This window comes from Acanthaster planci, linkage group LG14 (assembly GCF_054643075.1).
Source record: "Acanthaster planci isolate LZ-2023a linkage group LG14, COTS_SCS, whole genome shotgun sequence".
NCBI lineage: Eukaryota > Metazoa > Echinodermata > Asteroidea > Valvatida > Acanthasteridae > Acanthaster > Acanthaster planci.
The window spans coordinates 15,348,042-15,370,460 of record NC_141790.1 but is presented as its reverse complement, the minus strand read 5'-3'; the positions used below and the strand labels follow the sequence as shown (position 1 = coordinate 15,370,460).

Genomic DNA, 22,419 nt, shown 5'->3' with positions numbered 1-22,419 from the left:
TCGGTCTCATTTCTTGCTGGGTATAATGTATGAGTGCAATGATCGAATCACCGCACTGTGCACCTTTGGCTCAGAGGCAGGGGGGGCCGGGGGCAGCTAGCAGGGCAAGGGGGCGGGGACCATGGGGGCGGGGGACACGGGGGTGTCTCGCCTGGCAATCGGATTTGATGGGCCGCTACGATTTGACAACTCTCACTAGCACCCTGGGCTAGTTCGCACCACACTAGCACTCGCATCGTTCCAAGCCTGAGCTAGCTTGTATGGTGGCCCTGGAGGGACACCCCCAATCATTAATATTTGCGATATCAAGTATCAATATTTGCAACCCTATTTACGACCCACTCTTCCGTTGCAAATATTGACGCCAATATTAACGACCAAAGTCACCACTCGCTCTCTCTCCGCGAACATTGCCGTCAATATTTGAGACCAAAATTCACGACTTGCTCTCTAGTAGCGAAAAATGAAAATACCAGTGTCTTGATCAGACGATACGTTGAAAAAACTGTTAAAAGATGGAACGATACCAAAAAAATTAAAATAACTTGATAAGGTCCGTATGACATTACTCCGATTTTCATACATAAATTTCATACATAAAACATATTGGTTTATATCTGTACCAAGTTTCAACCTAATCGGATAGTCCAGGCGATACAGGCCAAAAGAAAAGAAAACTTTGAGGGTGTGACAAGTGACCTGTGATGACGTCATCATGACAGAAGTAAATGTGCCCTTGTAGGTCTTTGATTTGTGTAGGTATGATGAAAATGTCAGATTGAAAAAGGATTAAAGTCCAGGGTAGAAAAACGTAAAACGTGTGGAGTTTTGGGAGAAGAATAAGGCGAAGACACATCTCTTGACAAAAAGAAAGGCTTTTCCGCAAAATTAGTACAAAAATATGGCCTTTTCCGCAAATTACAGCAAAGATAATTCTCAACCATTGCATTGGTGTCTATTGTCTAAATTCAACAGCGTCCAAATGAGTGACCAAGAATAGAATGCAACAAACCAAAACGTACAACAAAAACACAAACAACACAATCTCCAAATCGATTGTCTACCCCTTACGAATTCATGGAACTGCGTGTTTACAGTCAGAATAATGCTGACATACACGTGCATGCAATAAAGAAAAGTGCTCTTAGGATTTCCGGGTAAACTGGTGTACGCTAATCCATTATGGATATTTATTTCTTCATTCTAAAATCACTTTGACTTTTCTAGCACAGAGGATCCCAAGTGAACACAAACATACTTGAGTCACTTTCTACATTTAGGATCTCGCTGCTTTTTCTATAGCCACCGCCACAGCGATCAGCCGCCTGTCACTGCCCGTGTAGCTCTCGATCTGCATGCCGAAGGGAACCCCACTCGGCCGGGCGAACCCGCCGGGAATTACCAGGGACGGGCTGTTGCAGATATTCGCGAAGTCGTCATTTTGCGTGATGAGCCCCAACAGTTTGGAGTTGTTCTCTTCAAACGCGTGCAGGGTCGGCGCGGGGATCTTGTTGGCCGGCATCAGGATACAGTCGAGGCGGCGATCATTGAAGTAGGTCCTCAGGTCCTCAAGGACCTTGGCCCTGGCGGCCATGGCAGACTTCATTACTTCCTCCGTGGGAAGATTGTCCCTGGCGTATTCAAACAGGGCCTTGACGTCTGGCGAGGCAATCTTGTCGATGACGCTCTGAACAGAGACATTGTGGCCGTGGTATCTGAGGTAATCATCAAGCCGAGCTAAGACCTCGTGGTTGATTGTCGGCATGAAGTGATGCTCCAGCATCTCCCTAGAGCCGGGAATTTCTGGCCCCTCAACCACAGTAAATCCCTTCTCCTTCAGCTTTGCCAAGAAATGCTCTGCATAGACTTCCACCTCAGGATCCAGAGCCTCCCAGAACAGAGGCCGAGGAACCCCGATCCTGATCTCTTCCGGAGACGCTTCCCCGTGGGGTTCTTCTCCCGTCACGATGCTGTCCAGGATCGCAATGTCCTCGGCGCTGCGTGCGAGGGGACCAACCGAATCCCGGAGATGAGTCATCTTGGCACCGTAGTCAGCTGGCCAGCGTCCACTGGTTGGACGCAGGCCGAAGACCCCACTGTACGAGGACGGTATCCGAATCGATCCCCCAGTGTCGGTTCCCAAGGCAGCTGGGACGATATCAGCAGAGACCACCCCACCGCTGCCGCCGCTACTGCCCCCGCAGGTGTAGTCGAAGTTGTGAAAGTTATGACTGGCTCCCGTGTACGCGTTGTAAGTCGATATCCCAAACGCCAACTCGTGCATGTTCACCCGACCGGCATGGATCGCTCCGGCATCGAATAGCCTACGAGCCACCTCGGCCGTGTGCTTTGGCTTAAGGCCGGCAAGGCCCGGGGTGCCAGCTCCGGTCACCTCCCCTTCGATGTCGATGTTGTCCTTCATGGCAATCGGGACGCCTTCCAGAGGCCTGTTGGTCTTGTTCCTGTACCTGGCATCTGCCTCCTGGGCATCCTTCAACATCCGCTCGGTATCCATAGATACAAAGTAGTTGAAGACTTTTAGGTCCTGGGCGCGTTGGATGACCCGTCTTGTGTAGGCCTCACACGTCAGTGTACCGTCACTGAAGCGCTGAAGTAGGTCCTTGATGCCCAAACGATACATCTTGAATCTAAAGAGACAACATGACAACTAGCAACATTTAGCATCAGTGTCACAATGTAGAAGAAATTGTGATTAGCAAAAACACAGCGAGGTGTTTGTGCAGCATAAACTGTTGTCCCGCACGAAATGCAGGCCCTGTCTACACAGCGTGACGAGTACCCAGGTGGATCATGTGCAGTATTATAATCAGTCGTGCGAAAACAGAGCCCATTTCCCCAAAACAAGGACCACAAAACATTGTTATAGGGGCCGAACTGTTTAACTGGTATCTGTTTAATTCCTCAAACTCAAGGTCCCTTACAGTTGAAGGGAAGTCACCGAACCGTTTATGGCCGCTCCACCCATGGAGCTATAGCTCCATGGTTCGCCACAGCCCATCACTATTACACATTAGATCTACATTCAAAACAGCCTCTTTGTATTTCAACATTTATATGAATTCTATGGCTAAAAGATAGATAAATTTTAAAAAAAATGAAATAAAATCATGTGTCTCACCTTTATCTTTAGTAATCTTGCAATCTCCAGCAAAGCAGATTCACAATAACGGAAACTGGCAGCCGCCTGAACGAGGTTGAGATTAACTGAAATGGGATCCGCAACGCGACAGCAATAATAAGGACTGGGATTGTGAGCAACAATCCAGGCGGCGCAATGGCGACATTGACCTCCACGGTGCTTGAATGCAGTAACAGAGACACACTATTACGTCCCTGGCACGGCACACAGACACATAATAATGTGGCCCGGCACGAGGGGTCTGTAAATACCGTATACTCACCATGAACGCCCACGGCACGAACCGCCGCGGCGGTTCGTGCCGTGGGCGTACAGGGTGAACTTTACACGCTGCATGCTGCAGGCCAAGTTGTATAAACAGTGAGCAACTTCAACTTCGAACTGTAGTAAGGAATCTCGTGGAAGTTTGGCCTATCATCACCCAAGCTAGTTACATTAAGTTTTGATCAAGAAACTTGCATTTGGCAAGTTATGACACTATATTTGTCAAAAAGCATGTAATCCCCCCCCGCGTGCATCTGTCCACGAGTGTTGCCTCCATAGCATTATGTACATAGTGAAGCAAGATATGGAACGGAGAGCACCCCCCCACACACACACACCCCTTTGTGTTGGTCATTGTTTGATCGGAATCTCAAGAATTCTTCTTAGTGTGGGGGATGCGTTTGGTAACAAGAGTGTGTGTAGGGATTGGACATGCAAGGGGGCTACCCTCCGTCCCATATCTTGCTGAGTATGCCATAGTAATGGCTTCTACTCCACTTGTCGCATAACACCTTTCTAGGATTGATGTTTTCACATAAAGTCAGTCGCTTTGCTGTGCTAATATTTTTCGTTTTGTGTTCGGTGGCGATTACATATTTTCACTCAAAGTGAAATACTACTTTCATTTCATTTATATTTGTAATGTATCTTTTCCATTTTATTTTGATTTCCTAATGTCGCATCAGTTTCACTTATTGAATTTTATACGTTAGTTGTTACGCTTAATTGTCCATTACTTGCCGTTGTGTTTTTCCTTTAAAATTCGCAGTTAGCCAATTAACTTTCATTTTAACCCCAATTTCAACTCTTGATAAAGCAAACAACTTATATCATTATTACTATTATTAGAAATAACAAAAACGATGACAATTCATGTATAAACAGAACAGATAAATCAATTAGAAACTTACCTATCGATGCTTCACAGATGATACTCCAAATGCATGCATTTCCAAACGAAAGAATTTCTCAACTATAACCGAGGGATTTGTAAAAGTTGGCATGTAATTCCCAGGTGGTAAATGTTCCTGGTCTCCATTGTAAAGAAACAGGGATGTGTGGTTCCAAAACCAGCCTCCTGGAAAACTTGCTTGTTGGTGTGTAAAAAGTCTCCAACCCCGCAAAGTCATATCTATGGCAATCGGTAACTTCTTCAGCTAACTTACTAAGCATACAAATACTAATCCATTTGAAATTGTGAGGTAACGAAGACAGTACGTGCGCCTCGCGATCCACAAACGCTGCCGAGGCCAACTGCAAGATGTCTCTGTGTGTCACTTGATATGCTTGCACAGTTCATGTGAATGAAAAAAAAAAACAGTTGTGCACCCATCCGAAAAGATATCCAAAGCGGCTTCGGCCAGGAGTAAACCTTTCGAATTCATGCAAATGTCATAGCTGGCTAACGCTATATAGACAACAGATCGAATTAATCTCAAGGTTCTTTACAATAAACCTTTATGTTCTCTAGCTACAGTAGAGGCTAGGAAGGGAAGTGGTTAAGTGGGAGGAACGACTCAAAAGGTGCAGATGCTCTAAATTGAATGGGTGATTGTGGTTCGTCTGAAGATCGCGGTGAAGCGATTTGCTCTGGGAATAAATTACATGTACACGCTGGTCTTGGAACCAAGACGAGGGCAATGAGCTTCACATATGCAGCAAGGTATGAGACGGAGAGAACCCCCCTGCTTTGTATTGGTCATTGTCTCGCAGGAATCTGGGGAATTCCTTTCAGACATCTGAGGGGGGGGTGTGTTAAGTAACAATAGTCTGGAATGTGTATAGGGATTGGACATGTTGTGGGGTACCCCTCGGTCTCATTTCTTGCTGGGTATAGAGCTTCAAGAACGAACAAGTCGCATCGTGCGCTTGGTTTTGGCTTTTAGTTTCTTGTTGAAATTCACAGGCAGTCCAGATACAGTTGTTTCACTTTCAAATATGACGAACACAAAGGCAAACAGTGAGATTCGTGATCATATTTTAATGATATTGACTCAAGTCTTTTCAACACTGAAGGCTTTCTCCTGAAAGATTTACAAGGTGAATTAAAAAGCTCAGGCATTGTGTGGACGTGTCTAACCATGATATCCTTAATCTATATTTACCATCAAACACAATGGTCAAATGTTCAAAAAAACTCTGTTGTAATTCCCGGGGTAAAAAGAGAAAATTAACAATGAATGATTTATTTCACAGATGTACTTTTTATAGTAATCTGCAAATGCTATCGAGGTTGATGGGGCATTTAGGATTTCAGAGCCTTTTCTATAGCCACCGCCACAGCGATCAGCCGCCTGTCACTGCCTGTGTAGCTCTCGATCTGCATGCCGAAGGGAACCCCACTCGGCTGGGCAAACCCGCCGGGGATGACCAGGGAAGGATTATCGCAGATGCTTCCGAAGCTGGTAGTTTGCACGATGTATGCAAAGAGTTTCGCGTTGTTCTCCTCAAACGCGTGCAGGGTTGGCGCTGGGATCTTGTTGGCCGGCATCAGGATACAGTCCAGACGGTAGTCCTCAAAGTAGGTCTTCAGATCTTCACGGACCTTGGCCCTGGCAGCCATGGCCGACTTCATGACTTCCTCGGTTGGAAGGTTGTCCCTGACGTATTCGAACAGGGCCTTGACGTCTGACGAAACGATCTTGTCGATGACACTCTGAACAGAGACATTGTGGCCGTGGTATCTGAGGTAATCCTGCAGTCGTGGTATGATCTCGTTCGTGGCAGTCGGCTTGTCACATTTATCAACCAACTGTCTTGAACCGTGAATCTCTGGCCCCTCGATAATAACGAAACCTTTTTCCTTTAGTTTTATTAAAAAACGTTCTGCGTAGTCTTCCACATCGGGATCCAGGGCTTCCCAGAACGGAATCCGGGGTATGCCTATCCTTATCTCATCCGGTGACAATGCCGCGTGGGGTTTTTCTCCCGTCACGATGCTGTCCAGGATCGCAATGTCCTCGGCGCTGCGTACGAGGGGACCAACCGAATCCCGGAGATGAGTCATCTTGGCACCGTAGTCAGCCGGCCAACGTCCAATGGTCGGACGCAGGCCAAAGACCCCATTGTACGAGGACGGTATCCGAATCGATCCCCCAGTGTCGGTTCCTAGGGCAGCTGGGACGATATCAGCAGAGACCACCCCACCGCTGCCGCCGCTACTGCCCCCGCAGGTGTAGTCGAAGTTGTGAAAGTTATGACTGGCTCCCGTGTACGCGTTGTAAGTCGATATCCCAAACGCCAACTCGTGCATGTTCATCCGACCGGCATGGATCGCTCCGGCATCGAATAGCCTACGAGCCACCTCGGCCGTGTGCTTTGGCTTTAGGCCGGCAAGGCCCGGGGTGCCAGCTCCGGTCACCTCCCCTTCGATGTCGATGTTGTCCTTCATGGCAATCGGGACGCCTTCCAGAGGCCTGTTGGTCTTGTTCCTGTACCTGGCATCAGCCTCCTGGGCATCCTTCAACATCCGCTCGGTATCCATAGATACAAAATAGTTGAAGACTTTTAGGTCCTGGGCGCGTTGGATGACCCGTCTTGTGTAGGCCTCACACGTCAGTGTACCGTCACTGAAGCGCTGAAGTAAGTCCTTGATGCCCAAACGATACATCTTGAATCTAGAGTTAAGATAGGAAAATTAGTGTCAGTGAGAAACACACAGCGAGATGTTTGTTGCAGTCAATACCTCTAGACCTGTACTTTCATACACGTATAGACCTCACTGAAGGTAGAAAGCTGAATTCTTGCTTAAAGCTGGATGGGGATGACACAAATTACCAAGATCAAATTGGGTTCACATTACTCAGAGAACAATTTTTGGGAAACACTGGAAAATGAGTCCAAAATTTGAAGTTCACCTCAGGTCAAAAACATATTTCAACACACGTTAAGAAGATCCAAGAAATCTTCGCATTAAAATCATGACACAAGTCATTCTTCAGAGCCAAATTTTATTGTATATCAATTTGGGATCCATCAAACTTGGTACCACTCTCTTGGGTCCTCATGGCCCATTATGTACACGCATTTCTGCCAGGCCCATTATGCCGATCAGGTCAGTTTTTGTATCAGTGCGTCATTACGCTGCCGATGAGTCACATAACGCACATTCCTTCAGAGAAGATATAGACACAGTCATGTTAAGATGTCTGTGTATGTTTTGTTGGATTATTCCTTTCACGATGCGTCGGATCCACGAATGTTTCCAGGGGACGGTCAGGCCTGTCCGATTTTTTTAAGCCCGATTGTTGCAGACAGGCGGATGGATACGTATCAATGCATAACACCGTTACTGACGTGCAAAAACAAATCCTTACAGAATATCATCCTTTTAAAATCGCTACTGTTATTTCCTTTTTATATTCATTAAGATTTTGGGTGTCAGAGCGGGGGAGGTGTTGACTCCAATCCCCCCCCTCCACACCTGCCTTCAGACAAAATCGACCGAGCAAACCGGGTCTCCTGACGTAATTGGCCGCTCATCATGAGCTACCCGGCTGGTCATCATGAGCTATCCGGCGTAATGTGTCGAGCATGATGGGTCTGCAGACATGATGTGCTGGACACCATCATGAATCGGCCAGCGGATCGGACAGAGCAACGTCAGTAGTAGTGATTGCGCCCTCTAGAGTTAGCAACCTCTGACCTCAAGTCTTTTGTCTTTCGTTTTACTCATTCTTCGTGCCTTGTCCTTGTGTATTTTAACTTCGCCATTTACAAGGCGGTTTCACAGTTGCGGCTATTGTGTGGCCAGGGATTCCCTATCTTCTCACTGGCGTAAAGCTTTCAGTGAGTGGATACATTACGTCTGCGGACACCCACGGGCCGGAACATGACCGGACGCAGCGAGCTTCCTTTACATGTAGCCAAAACGGGCCCGACATACTTACCGGCCTAAGCTATGTAGACACCCCGCTCCCCGGAGTGATACACACATTGACCTATAAAACGAGTAATGCATTTAATACAGACCTGTACACTGAGAGCGTTGACTATTATTTGTTTGATTTCTACATGTTTTTTCTCGGTTAAGGGAACAGCTTAATTCAACAGGTGTACCTTACTTTCGACTTGCCGCAACGGTGCACTGGTCTGACCGCCGTCCGAGTGCAAAATGTTATCCTCTGAAATAGGCCTAAAGCGCATGGGCAAGGTGCTGTGAACAAATTGTATTCACCATGGGCTTACACATGACACCTAAACACATGGTAAGCTGGTGGTTTCTCCGCTTGAATGATATTCAGCGCCCTCGTTTATTATTAACGCACAAGCTACCTTTTGACCCGACGCGAGCCGACCTTGGGAAGAGATCGCGCAGAAAGTGCTAATTCATCAACCTGCTCGAGTGAACTTAAGTTCTTCGTCGACTGTGCGAATCTGAGCAAATGTTTTCAGCGTACAAGAACGGTTCAGTTGGTGGTTGATTAAATCATAGAGCTACAACCCATGATTAAATAGAACCTTGGTTTCCAGGGCTGTGTGCTGTAGGTCGCTATGTTCGTCACGGTGCAGGTCTTTCCCTCTGGGCTCTTCGTCGAGCAGGATAGTTGGTTTTCCTGGGGAGAATACATCGTTACACAGGGCCTGCATATTAATTTGCTATAAAAGAGGTTTAGGGTGGTGCAAAACCTCGGCGTTTCAGCACATACACGTAGTCCTCGGTTAAGGGGGGGGGAAGGTAGAACTGGCAAGGTGACAACTTGAAGACGAGGAACTGGTGAGATCAAGTCACAAGTGCTGTTGTCATGCCCAAAGGTAAGTGCTCAGGCAAACCCGTGAGCGACAACTACAAAGGCCTGAGATATTCTGCTTTTATATTTTTTCAGTATCAGCACTCCTCTCCAATGCGCAAATTTCCGAAAAGCAGACTGCACGCCCAATTTTAAAGTCACTGCAATCATGGAGGTAGAAAAAGGAAATTAATAAGTTATATCTTGGAAAAACAATGCATTGTCAAAACTGGACGGCTCATGCTATGGTTTGTCGGAATAGTCGGGATAGACGCTGTATTTGGGGCTAATAAACAGATACAACGAGCTGACTAGCCGGTTGATGCTAAGACCGCCACGGCACCAGTGGCTATCTATATGTGCTTCATACAGTTTGATGACCACGACCTACTGCCGTCCTGAAGTCTCCTGACGACGGACAGAGCATACTGTCCGAAACAGAGAGTGCCACCGGTTCTTTTCAGAACCCCACATGCTCAAAAACTTGATATGGTGCTACCGTAAACCTATCTAAATACTTGCTACCTCCACCATGAAAGCAAAATCTCATACTGTCCTGTCAGTCTATCTAGCACAATTGCCCTAGGCTCTTCTACGGGCTGTCTCCGAACCCTAACTGCCCTCAACTAGGAATCGTGTGAAAGTATTGAACAACAATTGGAAGCTTATAGGCCAGGCATGTGGCCAGGATCTTCCATTCAAGTTCTGTTTCATTGGAACTAGGCTATGAAGCTCCAGTAAAATGAGACTTGATTCGGGAATACTTTGGCAGTACACTGTTCACTGCTTTTATCGCATATTTTTTACTCTGCCAAAATTCGAGTCTGTATGATTTGTTCTGCTAGCCTGTTGTATGTACTCTGCCACCATGCACTCTCAAGCTACGTTATTGATATGAACGAATCCCCAAAATGGAAAATGTTATTGAATCCAATGCTGCACACGCAAGAAAAATTAACATGTATCCGCGACACAGCTTGTCTGCGCAACACAAGAGGGATGACAGAATAATTTCAGTCGATGAGTAAACTTTCGACCAGGGTTTTGGCATCCGTATCAGCAAGGTCGTCCTATCATCGACAAAGAAATACCGGGAAAGCAGATGAACGACATTTTCTCTCCTTGAAACTACCCCAGATTTGGGATATTTCCGGCTTAAATCATTCTCTCACCTTCGTATGCAGGCAATGCAGCCTCATCGACTGCAGGAAAAGTCTGTGAAACTTGAAAGAGCATCTTTAATCCATCAATCCCTCATTAAAAAAATGTAAAGCTCATATGCAAACATGGAGTGCATGATTAATGTGCGAAAAAATCTAACTCACGCGCCACTTTCTCCTGACGGCAGTTTTGCTACATTTCAACCTCGACTGTGAGGAGCTTTCTCCAAGCACAGTAAGGTGAAAGAGAGACGTGGAGCGATTTCACAGGGTATTCGCTCTTTGCGCGCTGCCGCCATAGGCACGGAGAGCCTCGATGTGGCAGCTTTACATAGTAAATGTAGCCGGTATAGTATAGTGATTCCTGTGTACATGTGTATGCAATGCTGCATTAGTCCTTATACCATGTGCGATTGGACGAAGGCGATTCTGACGCGATTGTACAAGCTGCCAGTTCGAGGCTCTGCGTGCCTATGGCGGCAGCGTACAACGAGAGAATAGCGTTTACTGGCTTTAATTAACCTCTTCAAAAGGGTAGCTGTAATCAATTTGTTTTAATACAAAATGCACCTTTGTCTCAGTTAACCTTACGTTCAACCGTTGTTCCGTTATTTCCAAAAATACTTTACTGCCGTTTGGGTTTTGGTGCTAATGAGTATTTCCACATGAGCAAAACAAAGATGTCATCCCAGGAAGAAATCTTCAACGTCACTTGGCTTGTGCACAAAAAAGTCCTGCCTCTTTGTGGACTACGCTAGAATGAATGTTCTCTCCTTTGCTGATTTACTGTTGCTTATGTGCACGGCAATAAGCAAGCAGAAGTGTTTACTGTAAGTAAATTCTGGGTCCAAAATTTCAACAGAAAAACCTATACGCTTACCTATATCTTTCCTAGATGACATCACAGCACCAGCGCCCTCAGTTGTCCAGGAAGGCACGGGTAATTTTGAGCGTTTAAAAAGTCCATTTCTCAATGCATTTAACCATGATTTAACCAAATGGGAATGTAAAAGAGTTTTTCACACATTGAAGAAGAGTCCAAAAATGCGGGAAAATGGGTCCCAAAAATTCACTGCAGCTGCACTTTAACCCCTACCAGTACCTCGCATCCGAAAAGCCCCAAACGAACACTGCAACCAAAAACAACCGTACTCGTGCCTTATCGTTTACACACCAGGTTTACAAAATCGATTGTTCTTTTATTCAGATCAACGACACAATGCTCGGACCCAAAACTCCCAATCGAAAAATCCAATTTCTGCTCACCAAAAGTCTATGGTTTTTATGTTAAGAACTGGTGAACTGTCTTCCACTGTTCGATAGAGTAAAAAAGGAAAACAGTCGCGGTGGCACAGCCATGCTGTTCTCAGATGGGGGAGGGGGCAGTTTCCCTTGCCCCCCCCCGGCTACGCCACTGAGTTTGTGAAATTTGCCTGTGTACGTGTCCACGCTAAAGTAATGCACAACACACTACAGGTTGCGTATCGACATCTCCCCCCCCCCCCAAAAAAAAAAAAAAAAAAACCTCCCCACTTTCCAAAGGAGACGGCAAGGGGAGCAAGACATCCGGTGGGGGAGGGGTTCCCAATCCCCTACACACACCCCTGGCGACACCAATGAACAATTTACTCTCTTATCAATAGCCAACTGGGAATGCAAACATCCCACTCAAAACTACTCTCCAAGGTCAACTCAAACCAAGAAAACAATCAATCACATTAAGTTTACCTCTGAAATATTTTATTTGTACATTTTTTTGTATATTTAAATAACATCGTCTATTGGAGGATAGGCATGGACTTCCAAAAGATGTCTACGGTAATAGATGAAATTAAAGGCGTGTTATAATCAATTAATGCATTCTTCTAGCCCATGCATTGATGAGAAAGCTAAAAACAGCGCCCGTTTTTATTTATCGCAAGTCTACTCTACTCAACTCTTGACCCTGGCCCAATAAGCCACTTGCGAGTTAAATTTGAATAAAATCTGGTACACTGTGTTATCTGGTTGCATAGAAACGTAAAAAATTGAATTCCCCCGACTAAAGACACTGTTGCTATACCTCGTGATTCAGGGCAAGCTTTGCATAGCGACCACCATCTCTGGAATGGACTGATTCCTTTGTGCCGTTCTTATCCATTGAGAACAGTGTATTGTTGCAAGGCGTCTCTTATGTGACTAAGCAAAAGCTTGCCCCAAATCACGAGGTATAAGCAACAGTAGTTCTCGTATGGAGAATTCAAGTTGTTATGTTCACGCGAATTTAAAGAACTCCGTGTACCAGATTTTAGTCAAATGTAACTCGCCAATGGCTTATTCCGGCCCGACACAATTTTATTTATTATTTATCTCTAAAATCTCGAGATGAAACATAAATGTCTATCGGAGCATCTACAGACATCTTACGTACGGTATTGCTGCCTACACCTTTTCCCTGGAATTCTCTTCTTTTTCCCCCCTCACTCAAACAACGAATTCGAAAACACAATATTCAAGAAAGATAAGAAGTTTGACACAAAGTATCGTACAGTCAAATTTCATGCTTTAAATACAATACTAACACTGATTTTGTTACAAAACTCTGAGAGAGAAACGGTACATATTCCGAAGAAGAAACCCATCTCGTTAGGCCAGCTTGAAAGCCGTAATTAAAGTGGTTTCCAGTCTTATTTACAATTCGTTCACAAAAAAAGGAGATAAAATCACAGTGCCTTCAATTTTTTGGGCTAACAATCTTCTGTGGTTTCTCAAAAAGGCTATTTAGTAAAAACTGTTTGACTGGTTTGCGACAGGTGAGTGAAAACTAGTAACTGTGCCGGACACAACGTTCGTGACGCAAAAAAAAGTCACCAAAAAAAAAAAAGGATAGAAAATGGAGAATGGAAGTCAGAGTCACTTATGCCCTGATCCAACTGTAAAATGACCATGAACCAAAGTTTAGCAGAAAAAAAATTGCCAACAGCAAATTAAGTTATGCATAGTAAAGCGGGTTACCAGTGAAAATCCATGTGATTCCGGGTGAGCAAACATGGTCGGCTGCAGTTCCCTGCATAATGACTTCAGAGTTGTATGAAGTAAGAGTAGCGCCAACGGCAGACTTTGGAACCAAAATGGCAGTTCATAATGTGTGCTGTACAGCATGCCGCTATTGTGTGTTGTCTAGGTATACGGACGCACGAACTTGGGTTCGAACAATTGCCTCTTTTTAACAACCCCGAGTGACTTGAGGAAATGGCGGCCTCTGCTGCTCCGATTCTTGAACATAAACTGACAATTTGCATAAATTTTCTTTTCCCCATACCCCCAATTGCTTTTCCGTTGTCCCCAAAACTGTGTTCCTTGAACTAAAAACAATAACCCCAATTAGCATAATAATGGTAGAAAATATTTTCAAAAGAACACGTTATAGTTGCATTTATGAAAGCACAGTGCCAGCGTCTTATTTTGTCCGCGCAAGTGACAAGCCTATCGAGCATCATTCATATTCTCTTCCGAAGGCCTTTAGTACATCTTGGCCTAATCTATGACTTCAGCTCCATTCTCCCTCTGGACACCCACTTGTTCAGGGACAAAAATGTGCACAATGAAATGAATACGCACTTGAACACTGCTGTATGCAATGCAACCGATCTGCATGCTGACACCAACCAATCCTCAGCCTACCAGTCGTTAATATTCATCAATATACAAATCTACATAATGATTATTCACGAAATTCAATCTGTACATAATTACAGGCAGGCATTTCAAAACTGAAGAAAAAGACACCCCTTGGATGGCAATGAAGATAAAGTTCACAGTGCTTCAACATTTCTCAGTGGGCACCTGTTCCAATCCCACCTCTATTTGGGCTCTATTTGGGCTCCAAAAATGTTGACACAATGATTCTCAATTTAATAAAAAAAAAAATGCACAACAGACCTAAAAAACAATGACCTCATGATTTCTGTCCTTGTGCTTTCCTGCGGGGTCTCCATGGATCCCATCCCACCTCACTGGCCGTGTGCAGAGTGCACACGCAAACAACGCTCGGCATCGTTGTTTAAGACAAATCTACTGATATTTCACTGAACATTCCTGATGGCCCCCTCTCATGGTGTTAAGCATTGTGTTGGGTTTTGTCACGGAACAGTGACTCCGTACAATCTGCCTTGAGCAGAAGTACCCCTCATTGGTTGAAACAAGCCATTTTGTTGGTAGGAATGCAACTGTAATGCGTGCATTTCATAGTCGTTTGTCAACCAGCGAAGTTCAGTTCTGACCAAAGGAGCCTTCATTGCTGAACGGGGGCCACTGCAAACAACCAGTGATGGCATTACCATGGTCACCCGATCTATAGGCATATTGTCTATAGGCATATTACCACCGTACATTACAATAAGTCACAGTGGGTTTGTAACTACTGATATAAAATTGAAATTGACTTTCCTGTGAAAAAAAAAAATGTTTTCTACTGAGAAGCCAAGGAGAAAAACGTTTTTGTTAGAGAGAAACCTACAGCAGCTACAAACAAAACGGAACTAATTTTGGAATGATTCAAAATGATTCAACAAATGCACCGGGACTTGGTAAAATGTGGTAAAAATCTGCTAAAAAAAAACTGGAGAAAGAGCTTAAAACACGATCAGGGATAAACCACAGCAGTACAGAGAGCACAGATGGAACAAGCGACAGCAAAAGGGCATCATACTTCTCATGAAAAAAAAAGAAAAGATGTGTTACACTAATCCATTAACAAGGTCTTTCAAATTAATATCACAAAATACAACCGGTTCACTTCGTTTAGAAAGCAGATACAGCGAGTATGTGACAGATTCACCGTCTCTGGGGTAATGCGAGCACACACCTTGTACATCAATATCTAGATTATATTGCATGAGAAAAGTAACTTTACCAGCAACGAGATTAGCGAACTTTATGAGCAATTTATGAGGGAGATTGGAGGGACCAAATTTCATTTTGATGAGAAAAAAGACCACAAAATCAGACAAAACAAATCAAAACAAGTAAAACTCCCACTAATTTTATCTGCTTCTCTGATAACCAACACCACATACTCGTCGATCTCTAACGAGTGAATATTTCATGAAAATTAAAAGCAATCTGATAAAAAAGGAGGTTTTCACTGCATCTGCTCTCGTTTTTCCACCTGTAAAAATAAGCAAATGCATTTCCATGCGCATCGCTACAAAGCAATGCTGACCAACTGCTAAAAATTATTCCGAATATGTACAAAATTGACACCCCCCCACCAAAAAAGCCAAGAAATAAAAGGTAAAAAATTGAGTGACAACAACACCCAGTGTCACTCCGGTAATAAACGATATATTAAAAACGTTTCAATACCGAAACTACAATGCAGCAAAACACGAGCCAATAAAAAAAACCTCAAACTCACAGTGAATAATCTGGTCCGATGCCCATATTTCCAATATCATTGTTCAATGCCGCATATTCAGCGAACAATCACTTTGTGCTTTATTTTTCATTATTTCTCAGCATTAAAAACACCAAAACAGTTGTTGAAAAATCAATGACGACGACACACAGTCAAAGTGCTCAAGCCCAATTCCTACCCCCCTGTAAAACTCAAATTTGTCAGGCTTTATTGGGGATGAAACGAGAGGAGAAATATTACTCCAAGCTGTGGCTCTTTATACTGATTTACTAGTTGGTTGCTAATTGTATCACAAATGTTATTGTGAATGGAGGACGGTCTTGGCTTTCCATTTCCGTAGGCTGTCTGCAGACTCGCAAGGGCAGCCTCAGCAATAACCCCAATTATATAGCACATCCCATTAACTTGGAATCTAAAAACCGCATCAGCCGCAGTTGGGCTCACTGGTCTGGTGACCTGTACCAACCCCTCACTTGGCATGGGCCGTTAGGTTGGTCATATACCTCGAAACAGGTTGCACGAGGTTCGGAAATTGCCAGCAAGCGTTTTTGATGCAAATGTGAATTCCTTTTTACAGTGTACATTTGTATAGGCATGAGACCTCCCCCACACAGAAAATCTCGCATCCAAAATCCGGCTGTCCAGTGCGGCAACAGCAAATATGGATGGCTGGGACGAATACGTAAAATACCACCATGCCTAAACCCTAGCATATTAGCCATGTCTAGATTACATGGCTACAACTAGTGGCCGCAACCACTTTCCATAGATGCTTGTATCACTCGCAGCCACAGCCACTTAATTTGGACAAGGCTCAAGTTAAATTTTCTGTGCCCTGTCGCTTCAGTGGAGGTTGGCATATAAGACCCAGCATGATACAAACAAATCCAAAACAACCAAGAGCGATATAGTTGAGCCCTGCGACAGTGAGAATTTCCCATCTTTTTAAAGCGAAGTTGGCGTTTGATCGACTTCCGATGTGGAACCGACTCTTCAGGGCTGCTGAGCACAGATTATTTGCCTGGAACAGACAGGCTCGAATGTGCGACAAAGGCAAGCCGGTGACCAGCCACTGTGACATGAGAAGTGTTATTCACTTACAGCTTGCTCCCTGCTTGCCGCTACTCACCCACAGTGTCTTTCGATAAGCAGCTTCTCTCGCTCAGCAGCTCTGAGGAGATAGGTCCCTGGGCAACCCGATGGGAGGGGTTATTTTCTTTTATTGTCAGTAAACCCAACTGACCGGTACCCACTGGGGGGTCGTGCAGATCTCCTCCATGGCCTGCTCAAGCGTGCGGATGGTTTCCTCGATGTCGTTGTTGACGATGGTCAGGTCAAAGAAGTGACCGTAGGCCTGGCGGAGTAACTCTGACTCCTTGCCGAGTCTCTCCAGCCCGTTGTCCTGAAGATAAACAAAAACCAACAACAAAGAGATAAACAAAATAATACCAACCCATTATTCAAAACTTAGAGACAGAGAACTTAGTAATTTTCGTCTCAAAGTAGGAAGGGATTTTTTTTTTCGGTCTGCCATTCGGGTTCTTATCTAGAGCCTGACCAATAAGGCCAGAAAAGTCAAAACAAACCTTGTTAAGGCCTGAGCCTAACATTTCAGCGAAAGTTTCAGCCTAAACTCAGGTCATTTCAAGGGTCTGCCCATTGATCTCGATATTATACAGTGGGCGCAAGTTTCAAACACCACCTCTTTGCATTCGAGAGAACACAGAATTTGACTGGAGCAGGATTCGAACTTCTGAGCTCAGGAATATTGTAAAAGTGCTCTTAAAGAGTTTTGAAAAGGTTTGAAAACAAACTATTATTGTGTTTAATGTGTAATAAATCATATATTCATTACCAAATCATGTCTGTATTGCGTCAGTATTTTTTGTAATTCTGCTGAAACTTTTGAACCGTCTTTGAGTTTCATGAAAAATTTCCACAATCTGACCACTGGCGGTGCTGTTGAGAAATGGCATTTGTATGATGTAACATCTGTGGAATGACTGGTTCCGCAACGAATGTACATATACATGAACATGGAGCTACATGCGCGTACACCGCATACCAGGGATCGATCTGGGTGCCGGGTCTACTGTGCTGCATTATCTCTTTTCCAACAAAAGTGTGCTCCTTTCTTCATGATTGACAATAATGCCAAAATCGTGTCATTGGTGGATGTACTAGAAATTCCACGAAAGAACCGGGATTGGACTTCTTCCAGTTTCTGAAGAATGAGAGCATTCTTCAAGTTCGTGCTGTGGTCTGTGGCTGCACGTGCTCTGCACGCCTAAAGCGCACGCACTGTGGTATTTCCTCTCCACGGTAATGCATAAAAAAAAAATCAATACTCGTTACATATCGTGAGCAGTGACGACACATCCATTTTTACAATGCCCGGACTAGAATGAACTGGCAGGAAAATGGAAAAAAAAAACAACTGTGTTTTCTTAACATAAAACCGTGTATTGCAAGGGAGACATTGATATGTGCCACTTTTATTAGATTTGGCTCTTCTGAATTGGATTCATTATGAGAAAAGCTAGCATCGTTGGAGTTGGTTTTTAACCACAATTTACACTTATATGTGGGCTGAAAAGCTCTGTCAGATGATCTGTTTTTTTTCAAAATGGTAAGCACTCTATACATTTCCAGTGGCTGAATTTGTAGCAACAGTGCATCAGGTTTCGTCACCAAAGAAATTTAATTGAAAATAATTAGGTTCCAGGTTTGAAGTGAGACAGGGCAATCAATTCAACAGATGTGAAGTCCATTTTGTCTGATAATGGAGAAACCAATACTTGTGCGAAAGACAAGTAATTTATTTCTTCAGACCATAAAAGCCTAAGAAAAAACCTCACACCGGCTCGGGGATTCAATGATTTCCAAATTATGCCCATCGAATACGAACCAGTAAGACTTAACAGGGGCAAAATCGACGCCACAAATATTTGCGTCTCTTCCCTTCCTCCAAAATGGGACGGGGAGACAAGGATAGGCCTCGGCGATACTCACGTGCATGTCGTTCATCCCGGTAATGGTGGGTGCAGCGATGAAGACAACAAACGGGGCAAACTCGGCACAGCGGAGAACTTTAAGCGCCTGAGGGGGAGGGAGGGGAAGCAAAAAAACCCCCACCGTGAGAGACAAGTTCACGTTCATCCACGACAACACCGTGCAGTATAGGGGAAGAGCGCAAAATTCACCAGCAGGTACACCTTAAGGTTTAAGGTTTTAAGAGGTGTAACAGGGGTTTGCCAGTTACACCTTGTATACGTCGGCATTCTTCCCTACTACAGAGCCTTTAAAAAAAAAAAATTGTTTTTCCTCTTTGGTGGGAACATTGGAGCTCTAAAAATGATCCAAAATAGGGACAGAGCTCAGCTTTCACCAGGTCCCTGATTACAACTAGGCCTTCGGTTTGCAACCCAAGCTGCAGATTATCACAGAGACCAAAGATGTCGAGTCGCGAGTTATAATTGCCGAAGGTTGACGACCTGAAGTAGACTGACATCTTTGACAACCGCCACCTGTTCGAGGGAGTCGTTTTGCCATGTGCGGCACAGCATGGAGCCAAACGAAGCAAATAAACAACAAATGGCTGAAGTAATTTGATGACGGGGAGGATAGGATAAATCAAATGAGGACAGGCGAGTCAGAGGTTTAGAGAGAAGTTTCTTCCAGATTCTGGAAAAACTTGACTCTACTGAGTGAAGTGCAGAATAGCCCACACAGAGTTGAACATGCCATTATAATTTCTCAGGGTGCAAACTGGACTGCAGCAAAGGTGACCTTTTTCCCACAAAACGAGAGCAAACTAGAAAACCCGATCGCTCTTTTAACCACTTGACACGAGAGATGACGTGTAAACACATATAATTTTCCTGATTTGTTCCACAGAGGGCATGAACACTCATTCGAGACTTCTTTTTTCATTCTGCGGTTGGCATATTGACACGTCATGCTCGGTTACGTCAAACTGCAATTTTGGAAAAAAAAAACCTGCCCCCAGCAGCTTTGTCGGGTCAGAAAATCCGACGTTTACTGGCTAAAAACTATGAGGCAGTTTTCTCCAAGTTGTTCAAATACTGAGTGCAAACACGCAGGGTGTAGCCACGACTGGCTGGGCAAGTATTTGTAAACACGGGTAAAGATCCACTACAAATATGCACAACCAGAAGTCTTTGTCCACGCAAAGACGTGCTGCAGCATTCTGTGGTCAGATCATTCAAGTTCTAATGCAATGATTTTGTCATTTAAAGCTTAGACCATGGTGTGACTTTTGCTTCAAATGCTGGGACTGTCCACGGCAATCTTGACTCTTGCGCAACATTAATATCCCCCCCCCCAGCTGATTATCCGATGGACGGATGTTATTCAAAGGACAACTCAGGATGGAGTGCAATGAATTTGTGCAAGATTCAAGACTGGGCTGCGCCAGACCGATAAAACACTTTAACCAAGCTCCAGTTTAACTCAGCATCCTTGCTTATGAGGGCTACGGGGTCAGAGTCAGTGCTTTAGTTTTCCAGGAATTTCCAGGACTTAACGACGACAATTTCCCTGACATTTAATGCCATTTTGCAAGGAAAAACTTTTCACCACATCAAAAGTTGCCCAACAAAAATAATGCTTGCATGATCTTGATTTCAATGACTTTTCCATGATTTTTTTTCTCCTCTTACAACAGGATTCCAGGATACCCTATATTTGTCTCAATTTGCCCTGACTTTCCCAAGACTTTCCAGACCAAGTTTTTCCATGACCGTGGGCATCCTGTCTAACCGCCAGAAGTTTGAAGGGGTGGAAGCAAGAGCCAGAGCTAGAAGGCTACAGTAAGGGTTAGGTCAATAGCTACGGCTAGTTTAGGGGTCAGGGCTCAGACAGGGGTTAGGGCTAGGGCTGTATTGATTCAGAAACATCAATGCTCTCATGCTTAAGAGAGGGCTTAGGGCTCAGGCAAGGGCTATGGCTATGGCTTGGCCAATGGCTAACACCAGAAGCTACAGCCTATGTTTTAATTAAAGGCTAAGGCTTGGACTAACTTAACACCAAGAGTCGGTCCCTTGTTTTTAACCCTCACCTGTGGCTCAACATCCAAGATGGCTATTAGTCCCTGCGTGTGGATCTTGCGGATGGTGTCCAGCTTGGTGCCGTACATGGCGTCCTCGTGGGTGCCGTACTCCAGGTACTTATTGGTGGCGATGTCCGTCATCATCTCCTCGTGGGAGACAAAGTAGTAGTTCTTGCCGTTCTCCTCGTCCTTCTTGCAGGGCCGTGTCGTGTCTGACAAAACAAGAAGACAGACAAGGAAATGAAAAAGCCCCCTACGGTCAGCACTCCCAGTTCTCCCTTTTGAGACGCTCCGCATCTCGAGTAACAGTCCCCAAGAAACCAATTTTTCTCTGTTGGCATGGATGCCAACAACTGGCACTTGATACAAAGTCAAATAGCGCCCTCTACAGTTGACCACAGAGTGGATGCATGCAGAGCACAGACTACAGACAAATGAGGCTTTGAACTCTGGTAGTGCACTTTAGTGAAATCTCGAAGTCCCGCCAGATTTGGGATATGACGTTTTTAACCCCAAATATTTGATGGGCGTTTTTCCAATTTTTTTTTTAGGTTCCCGTTTCCTCCCAGAGCCAACTGAGGGCCTAGGAGCAAAGTGGCTTGACAACAAGGTATTCTCCGGTGGCCCCCACTCACAGTTTCTCACGCCCGGCCGCATTCTGCCGTGTTATTGGTCACAGCGGAGGATGACGAGTAGCGGGGAAAGAAAATCTGGATGGCCCAGGAGGCCGTTCTACTCACGTGGGATGGGGTAGGCGTACTTGTCTGGATGACTCGTGATTAATGTGTTCTTGATGTGCCTCCTGCCAACACCATGGGCACCTGTGGGTCAGAATCAAGACACAGGCACCATGCATCAACGAACACATCGCATCAAGACTTACTCTGACAATGTGGAGTTCCATTCCAAAAAATTATATGGCAATAACAAACACTACAGTCGTGGAGTCACAATTCAAAATACAGGGTCAGAAATGAATAAGATGGATCCTGGTGCAGTGGCAAGGTGACATCCAAGCCTACTGCCCTCCTGACATTATGGCGAGGAGCCTTCCGGCATATCCTAGAATCCTCTGCTGTTCAATGTTTGGCATCTTGGAACTTAAAACAGGAACAGTGCATGAAGCCCTGAGCAAGGCACCAGTGACCAACTTCAACTTAGTAATTTTTTTAATTTGTCAGTAATCCAATTCGGGCTAGTTTTGATGAGTGCCATAGCGCCCTCTTTCGTTCAAGCACAGTGCCAATAACTCCTCACCACTTTCCACACCACCAAATTCATGCCCTAAGAGCCATGCCCTGTTTAATCTAACATCTGGATAAGCTGCATAAGCTTATGTATGTGCACAATACAAATAACTTTTCATTTTTCATAACAGCATCTAAGGAATGATAATCAGGGCGCAGCAAGGCATTCCGACAATGCCACATGTGGGAACATGAACGGCACTTGCGGCAAACCTAGAGTGCAGCGAGGCACAACGAATTCCCCCTCAGTCATACTACACAGGGCACCTACCGAGAAGGACGAGTGTTTTCCTCATGAATGCGGGCAGGCGGACCACTTCCTCGTACGTGACCAGATCGAGTTGGTCAAATACTGCAATAAGAACAGGGAAGACATTGAACGGGATCACG

General features: G+C 44.8%; 3 protein-coding genes across 9 annotated transcripts in view; all 3 read right to left on the bottom strand.

Annotated features, from left to right (window-relative positions):
• Positions 1-586: 586 nt before the first annotated feature.
• Positions 587-3,702, bottom strand: LOC147796896 (uncharacterized). Its single transcript, XM_087146112.1, has 2 exons — positions 3,140-3,702; positions 587-2,648 (listed from the first exon to the last, which is right to left on the bottom strand). Exon 2 carries the CDS (start codon positions 2,639-2,641, stop codon positions 1,277-1,279), a length of 1,365 nt encoding a protein of 454 aa, XP_087002238.1. The 5' UTR covers positions 2,642-2,648; positions 3,140-3,702; the 3' UTR covers positions 587-1,276.
• A 1,683-nt stretch (positions 3,703-5,385) lies between these two features.
• LOC110977815 (uncharacterized) lies at positions 5,386-9,798 on the bottom strand. Of its 5 annotated transcripts, none has more exons than XM_087146110.1 (2): positions 8,885-9,798; positions 5,386-7,041 (listed from the first exon to the last, which is right to left on the bottom strand). In XM_087146110.1, exons 1-2 carry the CDS (start codon positions 8,992-8,994, stop codon positions 5,670-5,672), a joined length of 1,482 nt encoding a protein of 493 aa, XP_087002236.1. In that variant the 5' UTR covers positions 8,995-9,798; the 3' UTR covers positions 5,386-5,669. The 5 variants fall into 5 exon arrangements, with proteins under 5 accessions (XP_087002236.1, XP_022087955.2, XP_022087958.2 ...); XM_022232263.2 differs by lacking the exon at positions 8,885-9,798 and adding an exon at positions 8,488-8,654; XM_022232266.2 differs by lacking the exon at positions 8,885-9,798 and adding an exon at positions 8,396-8,461.
• Positions 9,799-12,036: 2,238 nt separating this feature from the next.
• cask (calcium/calmodulin dependent serine protein kinase) overlaps positions 12,037-22,419 on the bottom strand; it is an 86,869-nt gene continuing 76,486 nt past the window's right edge. For all 3 annotated transcript variants that reach the window (XM_022232309.2, XM_022232310.2, XM_087146109.1), the window contains 5 exons: positions 22,301-22,381; positions 21,523-21,603; positions 20,792-20,994; positions 18,724-18,810; positions 12,037-17,113 (listed from right to left, as the gene is read on the bottom strand). In XM_022232309.2, the coding sequence (XP_022088001.1) occupies positions 16,937-17,113; positions 18,724-18,810; positions 20,792-20,994; positions 21,523-21,603; positions 22,301-22,381 (629 nt within the window). In that variant the 3' untranslated portion in view covers positions 12,037-16,936. The remainder of the gene's footprint in view (positions 17,114-18,723; positions 18,811-20,791; positions 20,995-21,522; positions 21,604-22,300; positions 22,382-22,419) is intronic.

Coding starts and splice junctions, on each gene's coding strand:
- LOC110977815 (XM_087146110.1), bottom strand. CDS start 8,994: ATGTATTCTCCCCAGGAAAACCAACTATCCTGCTCGACGAAGAGCCCA. Junction 7,042..8,884: donor ACACAGCCCTGGAAACCAAG/GTTCTATTTAAT, acceptor TCTTAACTCTAG/ATTCAAGATGTATCGTTTGG.
- LOC147796896 (XM_087146112.1), bottom strand. CDS start 2,641: ATGTATCGTTTGGGCATCAAGGACCTACTTCAGCGCTTCAGTGACGGT.